Raw genomic sequence first — 23756 nt, 5'->3', positions numbered from 1 at the left:
TGTGTGTGCATCTATCAGTTATACATACTGTACATTTCAGTACATACACACAACAAGTAGGTCACATGGGGGAGATGCGTTGTGCCGTGAGGTGTTGCTTTATTTATTTTTTGAAACCAGGTTTGCTGTTCACCTGTGCTATATAAGATGGAAGGGAGTTCCATGCACTCATGGCTCTGTATAATACTGTACGTTTCCTTGAATTTGTTCTGGACCTGGGAACTGTGAAAAGACCCCTGGTGGCATGTCTGGTGGGTTGTGTGTGTGTGTGTCAGTGCTGTGTGTAAGTTGACTATGCAAACAATTAGGAATTTCCAAGAGGTGATGCAGTCAGTCTTTCCTCAACTCTTAGCCAAGAGAGACTGGCATGCATAGTATTTATATTAGCCCTCTGATTTCAACGAAGAGCAAGACATGAGGCTCTGTTCTCTGTTTTCAAGCAGATTTAAGTCAAAACTGTAACTTGGCCACTCAGGAACATTCACTGTCTTCTTGGTAAGCAAATCCAGTGTAGATTTTGCGACAGGGTCTAGCAGTGGTTTCATGCACAATGAAACGCTGCATTCACGGCTTATGACCTGCTTTGAGCAGCTCCTCTTTGTACAGTAGCTCAGAAGGACACGTATACACACAAACTCGGACAACATCCACACAGATCTTATTTCAACCCACATGATATTGTCTCCCTCGATACTCAGCTCCTGTGTACTCTACTGGGTACAGTACGCTACCTTGACCCGTCTCTCTACTGTCTCCGAGGGTCTCCAGTTCTTACCTTTGACATCTTCGTCCTCCACAGTGTTGCTGCTGTCAGATGACTCCTACAGAGGGGAGGGAGAAGCGCCATCAGAGAGGAACACACTCGACACACACACGTACGTGCAGGCACACAAATACACCCACACAGCTATTGAAACACACACTTCTTAAAGAACACACATAAAACATGCAAATCGCTAACTCAATTGCCACTCTTGTCACGACTTCGTGAAATCAAATCCACGTTCAATTAATTCAAATCAATGAATCAATTCATCAAATGACAGACAAACACCTTTGGGATGAGTGTAAGTTTAGTCAACGTCTCATATCTGTCTTAGAGGGACCAACAAGGATTGAGGTATACAGATGTAGGATCTTCATTTGAGCCAGTTTGCTACAGGAAAATAATCCTGCAGCAACAGGAAATGTGAATTATTATTATTATTATAGTTAACGGAAATATTTGTAGGGGTTGCTAGATTTTTTTCGTAAGTGAAAATCAAGTCTGAAATGTCAAAGTAGAAATTACAAACTTCAGCGGCCTTTTTAAACCTCAAATACACTACAAGGAAAAAATGTCTTCATTGCAGGAAAGTTCTCCTGCAATAAGGTCATCAAATTAAGATCCTACTGTAGGAGACACCTACAGTATTCAGGACGACTCACAGAGACACAGTACACAATGAACAGACCTTGACTTCAACAAAACAGCAGACCATGACTTCAATAAATTACATCTGACAAAAGCATTTAGCTTAAAGCGTGAACCTGTTTCATGTCAGTAAACTCACCCATGGGCATCCCACAGAAAGCCGCATCACTTCAGGATCTAACCTCTAACCTTTTACCTCAGCTTGACCCCCTCCCTCATCCCATCCACCTTCCAGTCCCCCTGCTGCCTAATCTCATCAACATGCTCCCAGCTACAGCTTCCAACCAGTCGCCCCTTCTGTTTACTTCCATTCCCATAGAAATAGAATCACCACCCATCACAGAACATTGACCTGAACGGGGATACCCGTTTTAGTCATTCCATTTCTATCTTCACTCCCACTTCATCTGTCTGTGTCTGTGCAGCCTGCCACTAGATAGAGATGTGAGGGCAGGCCACAGAGATACATTAATTATATGTGGTAGGCATCAATGTGGCATCCGTTCACCAATCTATTCTCTTCCATTACACTACTAGCCTAAGCTGTTTCTCTCTGCGAAATGCTGTGTCTGTATCTCTCCCCTGACCTGCCAGAGGAAAAGTTTGAGACTTTTTCCTATATGGCACCATATTCCCTATACAGTGCACTACTTTTGACCAATGCCCTATGAACCATGGTCAAAAGTAGTGTACAATGTTGGGAATGGGGTGCCATTTGGGATGCAAGCCTAAGGAGCTCTGGTTTCCAATTAGTGGATTAAATGGGCCTATTCCCCAGCATGATAGGATATGGATACTGGGCCCTCATTTGGAACACTTTTACACTGGAGAATTCCACAGAGGAGTTTGTGATTGAGTGTGTGTCGTGTGAGAAAGAGAGAAGAGGTCACCTGTGTGTGTGTGTGTGTGTGTGCGTGCGTGCGAGTGAGTGTGTGTTTGTTCTTCCGTCTCCCAGACATAGGATGTGCAACAAATGGCACACTATTCCCTATATAGTGCACTACTTTTGAACAGCGTCTTCAAAAGTAGTGCACTACATAGTGAAAAGGGTGCCATTTGGGATGCAGACATAGCTCTATTACATAGGCTACATACAGAACACGAAAAGAGACTGTCACTGACAAACAGATCAAACAGATTGATAGATAGATGGAAATAGTCATGAAACCAGCTGATACATAGCCTACATTACAAACATAAACACTGTACAAGCTCACAATGCCAACCCTAGCCTGGTCAAGCAGACCGAGTGACTGCTGCGCTCATGTTTCATTCCACTTAACAGAATGTGAGCTATTGCAAGGTTAGGCTGGTTCCAATGGGCACTCCACGTCATTTCAACATGGATAATTGGGTCATATTTAGTTGAGACATTGATCAATGAGATTACAACCTATATTCAGTTTGGTTGTCAACGCAATCAAATATCAACATTTAAAGGAGATGTACTGTATCTACTGCTTGGATAGTTCCATCTGTGCCACTGACTTAGTCTGGCTTTAATTTGTCTACAAATTAATCATTGATATGTTGGATTCAAGTATCCATCTCAACCAAAAATCTAAGTTAAAGAACTGGACTAAATCAAATCAACCTTTTAATACACTTTAAATAACGTCATTTGATTTTGTCCTATTTTTTTTAAAGATTTTTGGTTGAGATGGAGACGTGATGAGAACATATCAGTTATTCATTTGTAGACAAACTGGAATTAAAGCCAGACTAAGTCAGTGGCACAGATGGAACTATCCAAGCAGAAGATACATCTCCTTCAAATGCGTTGAAAACCAAAAAGATCACTAAGGATCATTGCATTTTAAATCAACTAGAGCTTGCAACCCTAGGCCTATTGTAATGCCAATTTTTTGTTGAATTCTGGGTTGAGTTGAAACAATAGCTGTTGATGACTTTGCAAATGCTACATAGACGTACATAGCATCATTGATAAAGTATGGTCACATTTCATTTGCTCTGTAAAAGCTATTATTTGGCATGACTTCGAAAGCAACATTGAATCTATTTAGTTTTTAAGTGGAGATCTCGTAACAGTCACTCTCACGATAGCACATTGGTAATAGTCAAACATCAAAGCTGGCTGGGCTTGGTTAAATCCCCGGATGGGAGACCAATGGGTAGCTGTAGATAGATCAATTCTCCAGTCGGAGGTGCTGCCCAGCCTATAGTTTTTAATCTGATAGTGGACGTAACGTTGAAGATCTGACGTTGTTTTAAAGGTACAAATACAACATGTTTTATACAAGGTGTGTCTATGTTGAAATTTGGTTACCATGACATAATCCTGTGGTTGAAATGTCACCCTCAAAACAACAGTTTACATTGATAACTTTTTTCAAATCCAATGTATTTTGCAAGTAGATTCCACATCAGAATACATTGATAAATTACGTTGAAACAATGTTGATTCAACCAGTTTGTGTCCAGTGGGGTGAAAGCTGTGATGATTTACACAAGGCCATTGGTTGGTTTCAGGCTATTACATAAATCCTGTAGTTCTGGTGTGTGTACTAAGCAAGGCCACATGGGGACAGTATTGTGTACACACACACACACACACACACACACACACACACACACACACACACACACACACACACACACACACACTCTCTCTCTCTCTCTCTTAGGGACAGATTTAGTTCTGTAAGAATTTGCCTCAGTGTAAAGTAACTTTGCACCTCAATAAATAAAACATAAAGGGATAGAACTGTAGCGGTTTGATTTGAAAGGCTAGTGAATGAGAGGTGTTAATAAAAAAAATGGTTCGTAAATCTGTCCGTCGCTGTCTGTAACACATTTAAGTCCCTGAAGAACTGTGTAGACTAATATTGAGCACATTTTTACATTCAAAGATCTAAGTTTAACCAATCAAACTATTGGTTTCCAATTGACATTAGTGTGTTGAAATTGTCTCCACACAAACACACACACCTGTATACTCAGTATACACGCTATTAGAGATGTGCTTAGCGGGGTGCTGGATAAAACATAAATAACAGTGCATAATTGCACACACCCACACACACAAACACAGGCACACAGAGCCTACAGTACACGCCTCTGTAATGACACACACACAAAGATGTGGAACGGGGGGGAAGCAGATCAAAGAGAGGATGAGAGGGAGGACAGGAGAAGGGGGATGTACCTTAGTCCCATCCATTGGATTATGGATAACAGTGGTCTGAGGCTCCTACAGAAAGAGAGGGATGGAGGGAGAGAGAGAGATATGGAGGGAGATGGAGAGAGAGCAAGAGAGAGATGGAGAAAAAGAGAGAGATGGGGAAGGATGAAAACAGAAAGATGGGAGAGAGAGGTCGAGGTAGAAAAAATTAAAAGAGGGGAGGGGAAACAGGTGTGAAAAAGAGAGCGAGAGGTATGCGTGTAGAATGACGATGAAGCAAAAGGCGAGAAAACTGGTTAAGGCTGGAGGTGAAGGAGGGATGAAGATTCTTCTGGAGTGATAGAGTTGAGGGGGTGGATGAGCTGAGGACTGTCAGTTTTTGTCAATTCAGAAAACACACACACGCTCTGAGCATTGGGAGAGAAACATTGCTGAAACGGAGAGAGAAAAGTCTGTGTAATAAATGTAATTTATGGAGGACACATCTTGTATTGACTTATTTTAAACTTTTAAGGTACAGTTACACACGCACACGCGCACACACGCAATAACGTCACAGAAACCCTGCAGGAATGTTGCACCCTAAAAAAGCACATAATGTACAGTAAACCATACAGTATGAAGAAGCCACAACTACAGTTATCCTCTTGAACAGACTGTACCTGACACATAACATTTTGGTAATATGGGCACAATCTCATGGAAACTTTCCTGAAATAGAGTCACCACATTTGGCAGCTACAGCTGGTTCATTTCCAGAGTATGACGAACACTTAAAGGCATCGGGTAGCCGTCCTATTGCCTTTGGCCAGCATTTACCGACGATTCTACATGTTTAATCACCACCGTTCTTCGACACCCAGCAGGTGATCACTAACCCATCAAGGCCATCCGCTGCTTTTAGCCGTTCGTCGGCACAGTGGTTTTGTCCAAACTGGAGACTGAGGAGTCAATTGAGGTCATTACAATTCGAATGTTGTACTGTAGTGGATGGGTACATCAGTGTCTGCAACTGAGTGTGTTTACGCGGCACAGAAGAGTTTGCAGTGCTGTCATGGTCAGTGCAATAACAGCTACTCTGAAATACCATTACACTCGAACAGGACCCAACCTGCCTTAGAAGGATGTTTTTGCAAACATCTAAACAGCTAAGCAGATAACGACTCTATCCTTGTAATGGTATTTCCTTTTCAATCTCACTCTGTTTCCCTCTCCCGTCATCTCTTTCTCTCTTTTCATCTCTTGCCCCTTCTACCTCTGTTTCCCTCCCGCGCCCACTCTCTCTCTATTCTGACAGTTGTGTTAGAAGACGTGTTTGACACGCATGACACACAGGGACACACACGCACACACTTTCCACCACACCATTCTGAGCGCAACCCCCCTAGGATGTGACACCTTCCGATGACCAATCACCAGCCAGCTGTCTCCTGCATGATGATGACATTATTGTCATGACAACGGTCACCCGGGGCAACAGCTTGAGGAACAAGCAGAGAGAGAACAAGTCAGGGAGGGACTCACTGACTGACAGTTTTAAAAAAAGAAGAGGGGTTTGTGTGATATTTTAAAGAGGATAAGGCTTATAATCACTGTCGGGCACTCATAAACCTAGTCTACCTCACACTGCCTCATACTTTATGCACAAGCCCGATTGCATAACTAGGTCTTTTCCAGAGTCTTTCAAATACTACTACTACAACAATTACCTAAACTTCCTGTACCTCTAAACCATTGTCTATAAGTTTGGGGGAAATATTCTGCATCAAAAGAGAGATTATGTGAGATTTTACTTAAAGTATCAGTATCTATTATTATTAGTATAATAGAAGAGGCTACAGCACCAAATAGCACAATAATGAGCTACGGTAGCAGAAGTCCCCCCCCCCCCCCCCCCCTCCTCCCACACACACACACACACACCAAGCATTAAAGGGCAAATGTGAGGGCTCCTAAAAATATGCTGATATATGGCTGCATGTGTTGTGCTGGTGTTGCGTATGGTAGAATGCCTGTCATTTCCCCCCGTCTTTCTCCAGCTCTCTTCTCTAACTGGCCTGATCCCTGTGAAGTGTCTATTGCCCTCATATCACCCAGTAGTCAGGCAGATCCACCACATGGTTCACTATTGGCCACCCAAATAAACAACTAATCACAGGAGAGGCAGTGATTCAGTAATATACGGTCATTTAGCAGACACTTTTATCCAAGGTCATTTAAGAGTGAATATATTCAGGCTATCTAACCAACGTGGAAAACAAACCCACATTGAAACTCTGGTGTTGCACCATGCTCCAAGTAGTTTACAACCATCTAGCAGTTTTATTGGCATAATGTTCACCAATGTTCTGTAGATCTCTGCTATAGGGAAGAGAGACGAGTGTCAGACAAGAGACAAACAACCGCCAACAGTCTCAGATCTCTGCTCCTCTCCTGTCGAAATACCAAAAGAATCAAAGGCTGCAACATTATGGAAGGAAACGCACACAGTAACAGTTGGTTACAGTGAAGCGACAGTTGGCAAATCTCTACAACACACGGTGGCAATCTTTAACAGGGAAGCACATTTTGACACAACCTGGCATTTCTGGCTTCTCTCCTTACAGAAAGCATCTGACACACACTTGACAGAGACAACGAAGAGCCATCGAGCCAACCACAGCTGCTCCAAAGTGACAACAAACAACTGAGACCGACGGAGGGAAAGGAGGGAGGGAGAAAAGGAAATAGGACGAAAGGAGGGAGGGAAGGACAAACAGTCAGAAAAGACAGACGACAGATAGACGGTTAAACGGACAGACAGACCGACAGACACACAGACGGACGGGCAGAGGGAGGAGGGAGGATTAAAAGTAAATACCAGAACAGGAGTAGGGACGTTTCCTTTAGGGCTGGTGACTATGCTGTTTTTGGTGCTGTTTGTCTGTGGTGTCTGGGGCTGTGCAGGTAGAGGGGAGACAACACAGGGTTAACAACAGTGGCTGGTGGGGTGAGATACTGTGGATGGGTGATGGATGGGTGGTGGTGGTGGTGGTGAAGGGGTTAAAACAAACAGACCTGGGTTCAAGTACTATTCGAAGTCTTTCACTGAGCGTTTTGTTCTACCTTGATCGTTGTTTGACCAGATGATGAGAGAAGTGATGGTTTTAGCTGGCATGGTGTGTAAGATGTAAGATAAAATACAGCATCACAGAAGATCAAGGGAAACAGAGCAGCAGTGACGGTCAAGCAGTTTGTTAGCCGTGTGTTAACCATGGAGAGAGAGAGAGAACAGAGAAAGAGCGAGAGAACAGAGAGACAGAAAGAGCGAGCAAACAGAGAGAGAAAGAGCGAGAGAACAGAGAGAGAGAGTGAGAGAACAGAGAGAGAGAGCGAGAGAACAGAGAGAGTGAGAGAGAGAGAGCGAGAGAACAGAGAGAGAACAAAGAGCGAGAGAGAACAGAGAGAGAGAGCGAGTGAGCGTGAGAGAACAAAGAGAGAAAGAGAGACAGAGAGAGAAAGAGAGACAGAGAGAGAGAGAGAACAGAGAGAAAGAGAGGGAGAATAGAGAAAGAGAGAGAACACAGAGAGAGAGAGAGACACAGAGAGACAGAGAGAATAGAGAGAAAGAGAGGGAGAATAGAGAAAGAGAGAGAGAGAACACACAGAGAGAGAGAGAGAGAGAGAGAGAACACAGGGAGCGCGAGAGAGAGAGAGAGAGAGAGAGCGAGAGAGAGAGAGAGAGAGAGAGAGAGAGAGAGAGAGAGAGAGAGAGAGACAGAGAGAGAGAGAACAGACAGAGAGAGAACAGACAGAGAGAGAGAGAGAGAGAGAGAGAGAGAGAGAGAGAGAGAGAGAGAGAGAGAGAGAGAGAGAGAGAGAGAGAGAGAGAGAGAGAGAGAGAGAGCGAGAGAGAGAGAGAGAGAGAGACAGAACAGAGTGAAAAAGAAAGTGAACAGAGAGAGAGTGAGAGAGCGAGAACAGAGAGCAAAAGAACACACACAGTCGTCAGTGAGCGAAAATTGCACCAGGGCTGGCAAACAGACACCGATAACAAATCAACATCTATAGAAAATCCACACACATACAAATACAGCCACAAAACACACATAAGCAGTCACACACACACACACACACAAATCAACCAAAGCAGTTCTACAGCTCAGACAAAGCTTCGCTCATCAGCCATCAGATCTTCATACGCAGTAGCTCACTCATCCATAACACAGAAACACATACAAAGAGATACTTTCTAACACGTTTGAGTAAAACCCCGTTTCAAATTCCAATCATCTTCCCAGCTGCAGTAGTGGCATACAGCACACAGCTGAGATCCTTAGAGCACGGAGAGGAGAGGTCATATAGATGTGTGTGTATTCATGTCTAGGGTTCGAGTTCCACTGGGACATCTCTGAGGACACTCTGATCATCCACGGACAACAGCGCACAAATAGCAGTCCAGGCCCGGGGCAAACCATGCTGAACTCCAAGCTCATAAGATGGGGGGAAAAAGGGAAGAAATATAAAGAGCACTTCCATGTAGGACTCTGGCAAACTCAAGGTGGGAGTAGAGGTGGAGAGAGGGGAGAGGAGTGGATGAGGAGAGTGAAAGTGAAGAATCGAGGAGAAAAGTGGAACGGCGGAACGAGGGAGTGGGGAAAAAGGGAGGGAGAGAGAGGGAGGTCCAGGGATGTTAAAATGGCATGCTCACCATGTGCCGCACAGCGGAGCTGGACTTACGTTTCTGTCCCGGGCGGTGGAGGGGCGAGCGAAAGATAGGAGGAAGAGAAAGAAAGACCGGACGACAAACAGACGAATGGCAAGTAGTGAAGGATGAGCATGTCAAATAAAATGAGAGCCCTGGTTAGTGAGCATGGTGGACCAATAGGCTCAAAACCCACCGTAAAGAAGTTCAATTTCACCAGTTCAAGAGAGCAGAGGAAAAAGAGGATCTCACATAGAAAATGTAACTTCTATGGTTTCTCAAGAAAAAACATAGAAAGAAAGAAAGAAAGAAAGAAAGAAAGGGGAGGGTGCGCAAGCGGAGGACAGGAACAGAGGATGGTGTGGCGTGAGGAATACAAGGAAAAGAAAAAAGAGAAAGGTCTGGGAGCAGCTAGGGAGGAGCCCTGACTGGGAGTAAAATCATCAATCGTTCTCTTGTGATGAGGAAAGATGGAAAAGAGTTTTTCGTGGAGAAAAGAGCAGGAGGGAGAAACAATTACGTCGCAAAGAAAAGCTATGCAACTGATTTGTTAAAGGGATACTTCAGGATTTTGGCCGTTATCTACTTCCCCTAAGTCAGATGAACTCATGGATACCATTGTCATGTCTCATCTATTATGAAGGAAAATATCAATTTAATACACATTCAAAAGTGGCATCCATTATGATTAAAAAGCAGAACAATAACCTCTAACAGCATTTGCAATCTACAGGTAACTGACAAAATAACGGAAAAACCAACATAGTGTCTTAATAGGGCGCTGGGCCACCACAAGCCACCAGAACAGCTTCAATGCGCCTTGGCATAGATTCTACAAGTGTCTGGAACTCTATTGGAGGCATGCGACACAGCAGCCTCACAGCAGTGCAGTAGCAGCTAGTGCCAGAACAGCACAGAAGAGAAGAGAGCACAACGCGGCTGAAGCTGGTGTTTGACTGGTGTGGAAAACGTCAGGTGCTGTCCGGTTCTGCATTACAGAACAAGAAAGAACAGAGGACACAAGGATCTGGGTCAGAGGAGCGATACAACCAGGGAAATAATTATGAGAGAGGGAGCAAAGAGAGAGAAAGAGAGGGGGGAGGAAAGAAGAACACAATTGAAATATTTTAAAACGGTTAGGCTGAGTGTGTGGGGGGGGGGGGGGGGGGGGTCTGTTGCTAGGCAATGATGAGCGCGGCACAGAGAAGAGCAGGGGAAGTGTGTGTTGTGTGTTTGTGTTTGAGAGAGAGAGAGAGAGAGAGTCTATTTCTGGCCGGTCAGTTTCCAGGGTTCAGACTCATGGCTATTCCTGGAACTGGTGTCACATTCCCTACTGAACACACACACACACACACACACACAAACACAAACACACACGTGCACACACACACAAACACGTACACAAGCTCCCTAATTTACATACTCACAAGAACAAACATGCTCATACTATTCCCCAACCTCCATCCGCTCTGACTTTCCCCCGCCCACATACACATGCACACATGCACGCACAATGCGCGCAACAATGTGTTGGTGCATTAGGTGAGATGGGGTGAGGATGGTGACAGAGATTCATTAAGGCTCGTCAGCCAGCCGGAGAGGGTTTCAAATGGTTAAAGAGCAGATGGGGTGAGCCGGAAATGGAAACCGTGATAGAGGGGGAGGTGGAAAAGAAAAGAACAGAGGGATGAGATGGGGTGAAAAAAAGAGAAAGAAATAATGCTGGAGTGACAGATGGCATAAAATTAACAAAAAAGCGGACAAGACGGGGTGCAATGAGGAGACACAGGCATGAACGGATGCACACACTACACTTGAAACCACTATTTTGTGATGGTTGCAAATTGAGTCAACACTCTCTCCCACACACACACACACACACCACAGTCAGCCACCACAGCACACACTGACATAAAGACAGGACATTCACGAATCACTGAGCAAGAGACACTTTCAGCTACACAGAAACACGCAAGCTAAGCAAAAGCAGAGAAAGAGATGTAGAGAGAGGGAGCGAGAGAGGGGGGGGGGGGGGATAGCCACAACCAGAGAGGGAATAGAGAAGAGGAAAAGAACCAGGGGCCGGATTCACAAAACATGACTTACGAAAAAACTTTAAAAGTTTCTGAAGAAAATAAATAAGAAGGTTATAAGATAGTTCGTAAATGCAATGAATTCATCGTTTTCTTAGGAACTTTGAAAATACCTTTCAGAACTTCGTAAATATCTTCTTATGTGGCATTGACATTAGCGACGTGCTTGAAACCAATAAATAAGTCTATGTGACAGGGATGATAGGATTTGGTTATTTTGTTATTGTTCACACATTACAGCCATCAGACTAGCTATATCAAAATCAACAATGGATAACCAAGGAAAGCGCAATAAAAACTTAAGCAAACAAAGAGCTTGAAGTGATGGTGGAGGAAATAGCAGCCAGGAAAAGGTTGCCGTTGGGGAGACTTGAGACCAAAAAGAGAGGATGGGCGAGAGTGGCCGAGTCTGTCTCTCCCATCAGGGGTATGGCAAGGGACAGTGACGCCGTAAAAAGGAAGTCCTCCGACATCAAGTCGGCTGCTAAGAAGAAGGGAGCTGAGAGACCATTTATGTGGACCAGCTGGAGGAGAAGGTGTCGTCCATCATAGAGATGGTGGTAGAGGGACTGCGCGACCGGTAAGTTAGGTAGCTACGTTAGCTAGCTAACGCGTAACGACATTATAGCCAACATATCTAACGACGTTAACGTTAGCTAAGTTAGCCAGGTTCTTCTTTGTAAATTGACAAGATAGTGCTAGATATTTAACACTTCTAGAATATTGTAATATATTGTTAATTACTAGCTAGCATGTTTCTTTTGTTTTCTTGCTGTATTTAAATATCCGGTAGCCAACTGTGTCTGTGGTGCAATAAAACGTTCATGGTTACAAAAGTACCCATTCGTCTCAAGACAAGGGTTTAGCGGTCCTAAAGTTAAGTACATTCCCAAGAAGAAATCCTAAAACCTTATCTTCTTACCTTTTTTCTCAGGAAGAAACATAGGGAAAAAATGAAGAACATTTCCAAGAACTTTATTGAGGAATAGTAACTTTGTTCATAAGTCTTTGGTTAAGGGAAAAAAGGCAGTTAAGAAATGTCTTCTTAAGAAGGTTTTGTGAATCCGGCCCCAGGGCCTAAACCCCTGATAAGTTAAGCGAAGAGAAAGAGGAGGAGGAAGAGGGAAGGTTTGGAGCAGGAACGTGTAAGTTGAACAGGGCCTTACCTTGACATCTGCCTTCTTGTTGAGCAAACTTTTGGCTGCTGCAATAGGAAACAAAAGAAGAGCGACAGCAGGTCAGAGACGCAGAGAGAACACAGGAGAGATCACATAGAGACAGCGGCATCAACCTGTAGGAGTCATGTTCATTGGACTGCAATTCAAACAGAAGGCAACTGAGGCCTTTTATTGACAAGATAGGAAAGTTAATTTAACTGTGTATTGTAACGCTGGAGGTGAAAGAGAATCAAAGACAGTAGGAGCTTAGAGGCATTAATTACTAGCATTGTGGTAGCAAGGGGACAAGGCAGTCATCTGTGACATGATTCAATTGACGGACCGCTTATATAACTGCTTGAGAAGCACAATGTTCATTAAAACACAACAATAGACGGCTTCCTAAGTACCATTGTTGGTAGGACAATAACATTAAGAGTGGACAATGTGTTATTCCCTTATTGGACTAAACTATTACATCCTCCTAGTGGGAGAGGAGAGTAGAGGAGATGTGTTCACTGATACTATGGGCAGTAGTCCGATTAGCACAATACCCATAATCCTCAGCAACAGGGGAAATGTCATACAGACAACAGTCAGTATCCTCTCCAACTACTTCACCAGGACACACACACACACACACGTGTGAACCTATGTAATAGAAACAGACACACACACATACTTGTTCCTAGGTTAGGCCCAGCGAGGGTTGATGTGGGTTGTTGCCGTGGGCAACAGAACTTCATTTTAGGAAACTGGTTAATTAGTTAATGAGGCAGAGATAGAAAATGAATTTTGGAGAGAAAGAGACAGATTCTGGAGTTTGTCCCCCTGGTCCCCTTCAGGGCTAGAGTCCAAAAAGGGTCCTCCATCCATTACATTACCAGCGAAAATATTGCAATCGGATACTTTTGAAAAACTAGATGCTTACTTCTAGGATTACTTTTAAGTTCAGAAAGGATGTTTACAAAAAACAATGACACCCTTCTGTTTTCTCAATGACATTCAAATCAGCAAAAATAAAAAAGGCGCAGGTTTAACCTCTAACGAGTCACAACCCCGGATCCGGGATCCCCCCCATCAAAAAAGCTGACTAGCATAGCCTAGCCTAAAGCCACAGGGATATCATATAATCAAATGTTCATGAAATCACAAGTCCAAGACACCAAATGAAAGATACAGATCTTGTGAATCCAGCCATCATTTCCGATTTTTTAAATGTTTTACAGGGAAGACACAATATGTAAATCTATTAGCTAACCACGATAGCAAAAGACACAACTTTTTTTTCTCCACCATTTTTTTCCTGCATGGGCAGCTATCACAATTTCGACTAAATAAAGATATATATAGCCACTAACCAAGAAACAACTTCATAAGATGACAGTCTGATAACATATTTATGGTATAGCATATGTTTTTTTAGAAAAATGTGCATATTTCAGGTATAAATCACAGTTCTACATTGCAGCTGCAATCTGAAATAGCGTTGGAAGCAGCCGGAATAATTACAGAGACCGACGTCAATTACCAAAATACTCATCCTAAAACATTTCTGAAAAATACACAGCATACAGCAAATGAAAGCCCAACATCTTGTGAATCCAGCCATCATTTCTGATTTTTAAAATGTTTTACAGGGAAGACACAATATGTAAATCTATTAGCTAACCACGTTAGCAAAAGACACCACTTTTTTTACTCCACCAGTTTTTTACTCCATCAGTAGCTATCACTAATTCGACTAAATAAAGATATATATAGCCACTAACCAAGAAACAACTTCATAAGATGACAGTCTGATAATATATTTATGGTATAGCATATGTTTTTTTAGAAAAATGTGAATTTTTCAGGTATAAATCACAGTTTACCATTGCAGCCACTATCACAAAACTCACCCAAAGCGACTAGAATAACTACAGAGAGCAACATGTATTACCTAATTACTCATCTTAAAACATTTCTGAAAAATACACAGCGTACAGCAAATGAAAGCCCAACATCTTGTGAATCCAGACAATATTTCAGATTTTCTAAGTGTTTTACAGCGAAAACACAATATATCGTTATATTAGCATACCACATGAGCTAACATCACCCCAGCATTGATTCAAGGCAAAAAGCGCGATAATGTTATCACCACCAAAATATATTAATTTTTTCACTAACCTTCTCAGAATTCTTCAGATGACAGTCCTGTAACATCATATTACACAATGCATATAGAGTTTGTTCGAAAATGTGCATATTTAGCATCACAAATCGTGGTTATGCTATGTAATCAGTCAAAACATGGCATGCATTCTGGCCGGCGCCATCTTGGAAGGGCACCTAAGTTTACGATTATTTATCGATTAGATTGACAAAAAAAATACAGGTTGGACAGCTAATGAAAGATGCATTGGTTATTAATGCAACCGCTGATATAGATTTTTAAAATTAACGTTACTAGACATACAGTGTGCGTTACAGCCAGACTAGTGCCGCAATAATGGCCGAAAAATGCGTTTACATTTTTCCACATAAATACGGAATAAAATCATAAATAGCTCTTACTTTTGGACGAGCTTCCATCAGAATCTTGGGCAAGGTGTCCTTTTGTCCAAAAGAATCGTTGCTTTGTTGTAAAACGTCCACTTCAACTTCGGAACTAGCAGCTAACAGTAGCTACGTGGCACACACATGTCCAAATCCTCAAACGCAATACTACGAAAATTCCGAAAATAGCAATATACTCGCATAAACTGATATAAATCGGTTTCAAATAACTTCGTTATGATGTTTCTAACACCTATACCGAATTAAATTACAGATGGACATATCTAAGGCCGATAACTGAGCGTTTCAAAATGCTATCCTGAGGTCTTGCGTTGCGTAATGGCGGAAGTCGAAAAGAGAGCGCACCTCGTTCCTTGCCCTTTTATAAGCTCTGAGAAATACGTAGAAACACCATTCCACTTCTCATTGGTTACTGACATCCAGGGGAAGGCGGGTGCAGTTCATTTCGATCCATAGGGCACACACAGAGCTTTAAACTGATCTGAGAACAGAGACTATTTTTCTGACCTTCGCATGTCCTGTCATGATTTTCGCTGTAGAAAGAGTTCTGGTTCACCCACAGACATAATTCAAACGGTTTTAGAAACTAGAGATTGTTTTCTATCCAATAGTAATAATAATATGCATATTGTACGAGCAAGAATTGAGTACGAGGCAGTTTAATTTGGAGACGCAAAATGTCGAAGTTGAAACAGCACCCCCTGTAGTGACAAGATTAAGTTTGTTTCTGCCTGAGTCAGTCTGACCACAAGTTAGAGACCACTATGACGACACACCAAATGCATTTGATAGATCGCGGGAAAAGAGCAGGAATAGGCTTTTGTAGGCGTCAGTCCAAGCTATGTATTCCAATGGTGCGACTGCTGTCGGCACCCAAAGGTTATACATCCAATTTGAATAAACGCTTGGAGGTAAAAATGACAGTTGTGTAGCGTGTAGCTATATGTGTGTGATAAGAATATCACTATATAGCGCAATTGTGGTTGTTGTGGATGGCTGTTCACAAATGTAATCCTAAATCGAACACGTAAACATAGGCCTATAGCAAATTCAGCATTTTTTCACACGCAAATAGCACATTTCGGTAGTGCTCAAAGCATGCCATTCCATGAGAGCAGCATTTCTTTTTCAACTCGAAGCAATGACCCCAATCAGTCCTCCATGACAACAAAACATAAACAACAGAGTAAGTTATTAAGTCCTTAGTTTTTGGGCTATGCCCAGCTAAAACAATTGGGCTAATCTATATTTCCAAGTTGAAGAACAAGGGTCATTAAATTCATTGGATTGACTGAAAATCTGATAGACTTTGTTTTTTAATGTAAAGATATGGCCTAATTGTATTATCAATAGTAGAAAGCAATGGGTTAGAAGAAGCCTACATAACCAACCCATAAAGTAAAATGCAACATCAATTTATGGCCAGCTATGCACATTCTAACATTGATTTATCCTGCAATAAATGTTGTTCAATTGGTAATATAAATTGTTTTCTTCTTTTAATGACTCTGAAGGGCAAAGTAATCTAAAAGTAACCGGAAGTAATCCGATTACAATATTGAGTTTGGGTAATCCAAAAGTTACGTTAATGATTACAATTTTGGACAGGTAACTAGTAACTGTAACGGACTACATTTAGTGATGAAGTGAAGTGACCTACCCAACCCTGCCTCCCAACACGCACGCGCGGCATCTCACTGTACTTGTGCATCCTTTACCTCGCTGTCAATCAACATTGTCTCATCAAGCAGGTGGGCTCTATACCTGTCAGAGTAAGACTGTCCCAGTCTCACTCCCCTAACTCTACTAGACATCATCAGCTCCACTGCTACTTTTAAAGGCCTGAGTCACATTGACAGTCTAATCACATCCTATCACAACATCAACACAACCGCATTACATAAAACACTATTTCTGGCATTCTGGATTATTCTCTTCTCTCCTCCTTTTTAGCTCTCTCTATATAGCTCATGCTCTCCCCTCTCTCTCTCTCTCTCTCTCTGTGGCTCTGTCTAGCTCTCTCTATCTACACACAACGCACACAAATCTGCAGTGAATTTTAAATAGAGGTTTGACTTCCATGAGAAACTAATTTCTGGAGGAATTGGAAGCAAGCAGGAGAAGCCTGTTCAAAGTGTGCTTGAGGCCACAAGAGGAGAGGAGATGGCGATGAGACAGGAGAGCCCGCTCTTTAGAAGTCAAAACATGGTGGTGGGTGTGGAGAGAGAGACAGAGAGAGAGACAGAGAAAGAGACAGAGAGAGAGAGACAGAGAGAAGAGGGAAAGGAAGACAGAATGAAAGACAAGAGGATAATGCAACACTCGCAATTTATTTTCCTCTGCTTTTCCCCTTCCTTCCTACACAGTATCCCATTCCTCTTTCCATCTTCCTCAATTGATATAGAAACTCATTTTTACCAGCATACAGATAGCTAAATGTGCAAATTCATCCGTTTACTAGGTACATCGGGCAGCGCGATAATCACATGGGCCCTGTTTCCCAAAAGCATCTTAAGGCTAAGTTCATCGCTTGAACCTTCATATGAGCATCATTAAATCTCCGAGCTATTTCCCAAAAGTAGGGCTGTGGCGGTCATGACATTTTGTCAGCCGGTTATTGTCATGCAAACAACTGCCTGTCTCACGGTAATTGACCGTTAATTAACAAATACGTTTTGCATCTCTGGCTTCTAAGCATAGCCTAAAGCCATGAAGCCGACAGAAACAGCTGTAGGCTATTTTGCGCAAGGGAGCAGAGCACGAGCATGATATTTTTCCCTTTCACGCTGAGTGGTTATGAAAAGGGAGAGAGCTGAAGAAAAAAAAATCCATTGAGGAACTATAGTCATTCTCAATGGATGTAAAAACAGACTTTGTTTGCTTGCCGTTTGAGGTGAAGAACACATTACTTTGAGAAGCTCCACAGCTTCGCAATAAATTCACATTTTAGGTAGGTCTAAATAAATATTATGACACGAAGAAAATGTCAGAAGAACAGAATAGCATATTCAGAGTCGTACTTATGTCAGGCCCTGATCTGGCTATGCCATAAGAACAATACAATTGAATATAGGTGAATCAAATATATTCAATTCCTCCTGTATTTAAATATCCGGTAGCCAACTGTTTCTGTGGCGCAAGAAAACGTTAATGGTTACAAAAGTACCCATTCGTCTCAAGACAAGGGTTTAGCTGTCCTAAAGTTAAGTACATTTCCAAGAAGAAATCCTAAAGCATCATTTTCAAGAATACCATTTCTTCTTAACTTTTTTCTTAGGAACATTTCCAATAACTTTATTGAGGAATAGCAACTTTGCTTAACTTTCTTCTTAAGTCTATAGTTAAGGAAAAAATGCCAGTTAAGAAGAAATTTCTTCTTAAGAAGGTTTTGTGAATCCGGCCCCAGATCCTCCATAGTTATTTATGCAACTTTAGTTGGGATACAAACTTTATGGAAATATGTGTTGATTTCTAATACATTTTAAGCATGCATGATGCAACTAATGATTTGAAAAAATTTGTATGAAAGGGAAGCGCTCTGCTGTGTTTCTTGCGCAGACTGCACACACTTCATCAGTTTCTCATTCACAGTTTTACAAGGACTTGATAATATTCTCACACAGACGATTCTCAATTTAATCTGGTCTTTACATATAGCCTACTAATATATATGTGTGGATTTATTTATTATTCAGAATGGCCCACAAAAAATATATATAATAATCCGTAGCCTGCACTCGAATAGCGAATGGAGGTTACGTGCAATTATGTTTTTGATATGCCAGGTGGGCTACACCATTTGTAAAGCGGAATAATGAGCTTCATTTTTGAAGAATTGAGCAAAGAATATACAGTGGATTTGGAAAGTATTCAGACCCCTTTACTTTTTCCAAATTGTATTACGTTACAGCCTTATTTTAAAATGGATTAAATTATTTTCCCCCTCATCAATCTACACACAATACCCCACAATGACAAAGCAAAAACAGGTTTAATGGATTTTTTGTAAATGCATAAAAAAAAAAAAAAAATTTAATAACTTATTTAAATAAGTACTCAGACCCTTTGCTATGAGACTCTAAATGTAGCCCAGGAGCATCCTGTTTTCATTGATCATCCTTGAGATGTTTCTACAACTTGATTGGAGTCCACCTGTGGTAAATTCAATTGATTGGACCTGATTTGGAATCATCAATGAAGGTACCCAAGTCTCTGAATGTCCTTGAGTGAGAAAGCTGGCCAGTTAAAACTCTGTTTTCACACATTATTGCGCAGTGGCTGGGCTTATAAGAAGATGTTTCACTAGGCTCTGTAGGCTATTGGCTCTCCAACAATGTTCCAGGGGTCTTGTGCCTATTGGCTACTTTTTAAGTTATTTGGCCATTTGCGATACAAACCTTATCAAAACATATAGGCCTATGGGCTAGGCAACATGATGCATGTGACTACAGTATGATTTGAAAAAGTCGCACTGGGCCTCATTCACAAGTAATAATATTCTCACCATTCAGACTATTGTCAATTTAATGTTGTCTTTATATATACTAAATAATATGTGCGGAATTAGTTTTGATTTAGAATGGGCCGTTATCATGCACCTGTCGGAACAAGGGCAGGGGGAAAAAGACGTAATCCGTATGCACTTGAATAGCAAATGGAGGACGCTTTTCCCGCGGTTCCTTTTTCATGCCAGCCAGGTAGGCTACTCCGGTTGTAAAGAGAAGCAATGTGCTTAAATATATGGAAAGTTGAGAAATAAATATAGTAGGCCTATAGAATGCTGATGGGATCCTCTTTTTAATAGAGGCCGTCAAATCTGTTTTGCATAGCATAGCCTATAGAAATGTTGCGCAACAGGAACACGTATTTTATTCCATGCATCAACCAGCTATGAGGAGCTGGCTCTCGCTGCGCTACAGGTGACCCTATTCCGCTCAAACTCTGACTGCCAGGGCTCTCGTGAAGTGTTTGATTTGATTTTCAATAGCATTTGCATTGATGTCAGAGTCATTAGAGAGACAATAGAGCGCTGAGTACCGGGCATTAGAGACTGGCCATTAGCAAGTTTGGTAGGCTACTAATGAGCATCAGAGGCATCAGAGAGCAGTTTTGGAGAAACCTAATTACTATGACTCAACGGTTCGATGCGTTCCATACCAGGTCACTTTATATCAAATCAAATGTAATTTTATTTGTCACATACACATATTTACCAGATGTTATTGCGGGTGTAGCGAAATACAATGTTACCAATGTCTTTGCATTGTCACACACAAGCGAATTATAAAATTATGCTTCAAATGAAAACCCGAGATGACTGCATCACGGTTTTCATTCAATTTCGTTTTATTTGGCGCTCTATCATTTTATCATCAATATACACTGCTCAAAAAAATAAAGGGAACACTTAAACAACACAGTGTAACTCCAAGTCAATCACACTTCTGTGAAATCAAACTGTCTACTTAGGAAGCAACACTGATTGACAATAAATTTCACATGCTGTTGTGGAAATGGAATAGACAAAAGGTGGAAATTATAGGCAATTAGCAAGACATCCCCAAAAAAGGAGTGGTTCTGCAGGTGGTGACCACAGACCACTTCTCAGTTCCTATGCTTCCTGGCTGATGTTTTGGTCCCTTTTGAAAGCTGGCGGTGCTTTCACTCTAGTGGTAGCATGAGACGGAGTCTACAACCCACACAAGTGGCTCAGGTAGTGCAGCTCATCCAGGATGGCACATCAATGCGAGCTGTGGCAAGAAGGTTTGCTGTGTCTGTCAGCGTAGTGTCCAGAGCATGGAGGCACTACCAGGAGACAGGCCAGTACATCAGGAGACGTGGAGGAGGCCGTAGGAGGGCAACAACCCAGCAGCAGGACCGCTACCTCCGCCTTTGTGCAAGGAGGAGCAGGAGGAGCACTGCCAGAGCCCTGCAAAATGACCTCCAGCAGGCCACAAATGTGCATGTGTCTGCTCAAACGGTCAGAAACAGACTCCATGAGGGTGGTATGAGGGCCCGACGTCCACAGGTGGGGGTTGTGCTTACAGCCTAACACCGTGCAGGACGTTTGGCATTTGCCAGAGAACACCAAGATTGGCAAATTTGCCACTGGCACCCTGTGCTCTTCACAGATGAAAGCAGGTTCATACTGAGCACATGTGACAGACGTGACAGAGTCTGGAGACGCCGTGGAGAACGTTCTGCTGCCTGCAACATCCTCCAGCATGACCGGTTTGGCGGTGGGTCAGTCATGGTGTGGGGTGGCATTTCTTTGGGGGGGCGCACAGCTCCATGTGCTCGCCAGAGGTAGCCTGACTGCCATTAGGTACTGAGATATGGTCTCACAAGGGGTCTGAGGATCTCATGCTGGTGCGGTTGGCCCTGGGTTCCTCCTAATGCAAGACAATGCTAGACCTCATGTGGCTGGAGTGTGTCAGCAGTTCCTGCAAGAGGAAGGCATTGATGCTATGGACTGGCCCGCCCGTTCCCCAGACCTGAATCCAATTGAGCACATCTGGGACATCATGTCTCGCTCCATCCACCAACGCCACGTTGCACCACAGACTGTCCAGGAGTTGGCGGATGCTGTAGTCAAGGTCTGGGAGGAGATCCCTCAGGAGACCATCCGCCACCTCATCAGGAGCATGCCCAGGCGTTGTAGGGAGGTCATACAGGCACGTGGAGGCCACACACACTACTGAGCCTCATTTTGACTTGTTTTAATGACATTACATCAAAGTTGGATCAGCCTGTAGTGTGGTTTTCCACTTTAATTTTGAGTGTGACTCCAAATCCAGACCTCCATGGGTTGATAAATTTGATTTCCATTGATAATTTTTGTGTGATTTTGTTGTCAGCACATTCAACTATGTAAAGAATAAAGTATTTAATAAGAATATTTCATTCATTCAGATCTAGGATGTGTTATTTTAGTGTTCCCTTTATTTTTTTGAGCAGTGTATTTCATGATGTGTAGCCTACCGTGCACAATGAGCACAAATCTTCATTTAGTGCATTATTATAAGACATGCATTAGAATAAGCCGCCTCCATATTTGCAGCCATAGGTGATATCTCTCTAGGAGCAGATCCGTCGGCAGTATTGTGGAATAATTATAAAGTTAAGGTAAGATTTGAATGGAGAAAGCTGATCCGAGAGCAGCACTGCCTTTCTTTCGATCCTTTCAGTATCGACACGCCTCAACGACGTACTTAGCGAACGTTCTCTCTGCGTGGTGTTTTGGGAAACACGTTACATTTTCGTGCCACTGTAGGAAAGATGCATCATTAAAACACTCGTAAACCTAAGTTCCATTGCTATCGGGAAACTGGGCCCAGCTCTGTTATCCAAAGAGCACTGTTCGAATGTCAAGAGCGGTAGGATTTGTGTGGAGTTTTCCTCCACTGCCTCTCACTGGCATGTTTTCATTAAGGGACATAACAGTGTCAAGTGCATTCTCACATCTTGTTTGAAGTCTCAGAGAGAGAAAGAAAGATAGAGAGGGAGGGATGGATGGAAGAGGATAGGAGGAAGAGAGGAGGAAAGAGAGAAGAGGGATGCTTTTGCCCCAGCATTTTTCACACAATATTTATTCCAATAAACTGACATTGTTTTTCCTTCCACTATAGAACAGACCAGAGCCTTCTATCTGAATAAATAGAAGCTTCTGGAACACTTTCAGAAAGCTTAGACAGACTCTAGAATGGAAGTGGTCTGAGCTGCAGAACAACCACTGAGTTGCAGTCATAGACAAAAATATGTAGCCCTCTTTGTGTTTACATACATCATTGGTTGCAGTTACATTCACTCTCAGATCGCTCAGATAGATTCCATAAAATGAGAAAAAGTAGAATTCCATGGTGTTTTGCCCCAACCTGTAAACCCAAAGGTCATGCTGTTCTTAAACCCTGTAGAGCAGGGGTAGGAAACCCTGTTCCTGGAGTGCTGCAGGTACTGCAGGATTTTGTTCCAACTAGGCACCACACCTGACCAACTGAGCTAATTGATCAGTTCAGTGATTGACTAAATTCAACACACTTGGTCTTCCAGATAGGTTAAATCAAAAACATGAAGTGCCTTCGTCACTCCAGGACCAGGGTTGCTTACCCGTGCTGTAGAGGAAGCAAGAAGGCTCCTTACCTTGCCACAAATTACAGAAGCAAGAAGGAAGGAAGGAAAGAGGGGAGGAAGAGATTAAGAGAAAGAAGACAATGGGTCATATTGGTTAACACCCATTAAGATGGTCACTTACATTCCTGTAAATAGCAGGCCCTACAGGAAGAAGCAAGGATGGAGGCTGATTTGTAAAAACCTTTGCCTGTCTGTCTGTCTTGTGCCACTCTGTATATGTCTGTCTGTCTTGTGCCATTCTGTATATGTCTGCCTGTCTTGTGCCTGTCTGTCTTGTACCTGCCTGTCCATCTTGTGCCAGTCTGTAAGCATCCTGATGAAGGCATCAAGCCAGAATCATTTTGGTTTTTCATAAGAAGAAACATTTCAGTGAACTTCTATTTGCCTCTAGGGAGGCTAACTGTATCCTGTGGATCCTGTGCGTCTGTCTCTGTCTCTCTAGTGGAGGAGGAGTAGATCTAATGTGGAGAGACAGACAGGTCAGTATGAAGTTGCAATATTTGATCGGTCTTGTGGAGACAGTGGGAAGTGGAGAGGACAGCAAAGTTGATTGCATCAGCTCTATCCCTACGCT

General features: G+C 42.6%; 1 protein-coding gene across 32 annotated transcripts in view; it reads right to left on the bottom strand.

Moving 5' to 3' along the window:
* The window catches only part of camk2b1 (calcium/calmodulin-dependent protein kinase (CaM kinase) II beta 1), a 94090-nt gene that overhangs the window by 12041 nt on the left and 58293 nt on the right, over positions 1-23756 (bottom strand). For 9 of the 32 annotated variants that reach the window (XM_071402427.1, XM_071402419.1, XM_071402418.1 and 6 more), the window contains 4 exons: positions 12500-12537; positions 7417-7494; positions 4581-4625; positions 776-821 (listed from right to left, as the gene is read on the bottom strand). In XM_071402427.1, coding sequence (XP_071258528.1) covers positions 776-821; positions 4581-4625; positions 7417-7494; positions 12500-12537 — 207 coding nt within the window. The remainder of the gene's footprint in view (positions 1-775; positions 822-4580; positions 4626-7416; positions 7495-12499; positions 12538-23756) is intronic. The other 23 variants (XM_071402432.1, XM_071402424.1, XM_071402431.1 and 20 more) reach the window with 7 other exon arrangements.

Source organism: Salvelinus alpinus, chromosome 5 (genome assembly GCF_045679555.1).
Source record: "Salvelinus alpinus chromosome 5, SLU_Salpinus.1, whole genome shotgun sequence".
NCBI lineage: Eukaryota > Metazoa > Chordata > Actinopteri > Salmoniformes > Salmonidae > Salvelinus > Salvelinus alpinus.
The sequence above is the reverse complement of the archived record's forward strand: the minus strand, read 5'-3'. Positions and strand labels throughout refer to the sequence as shown.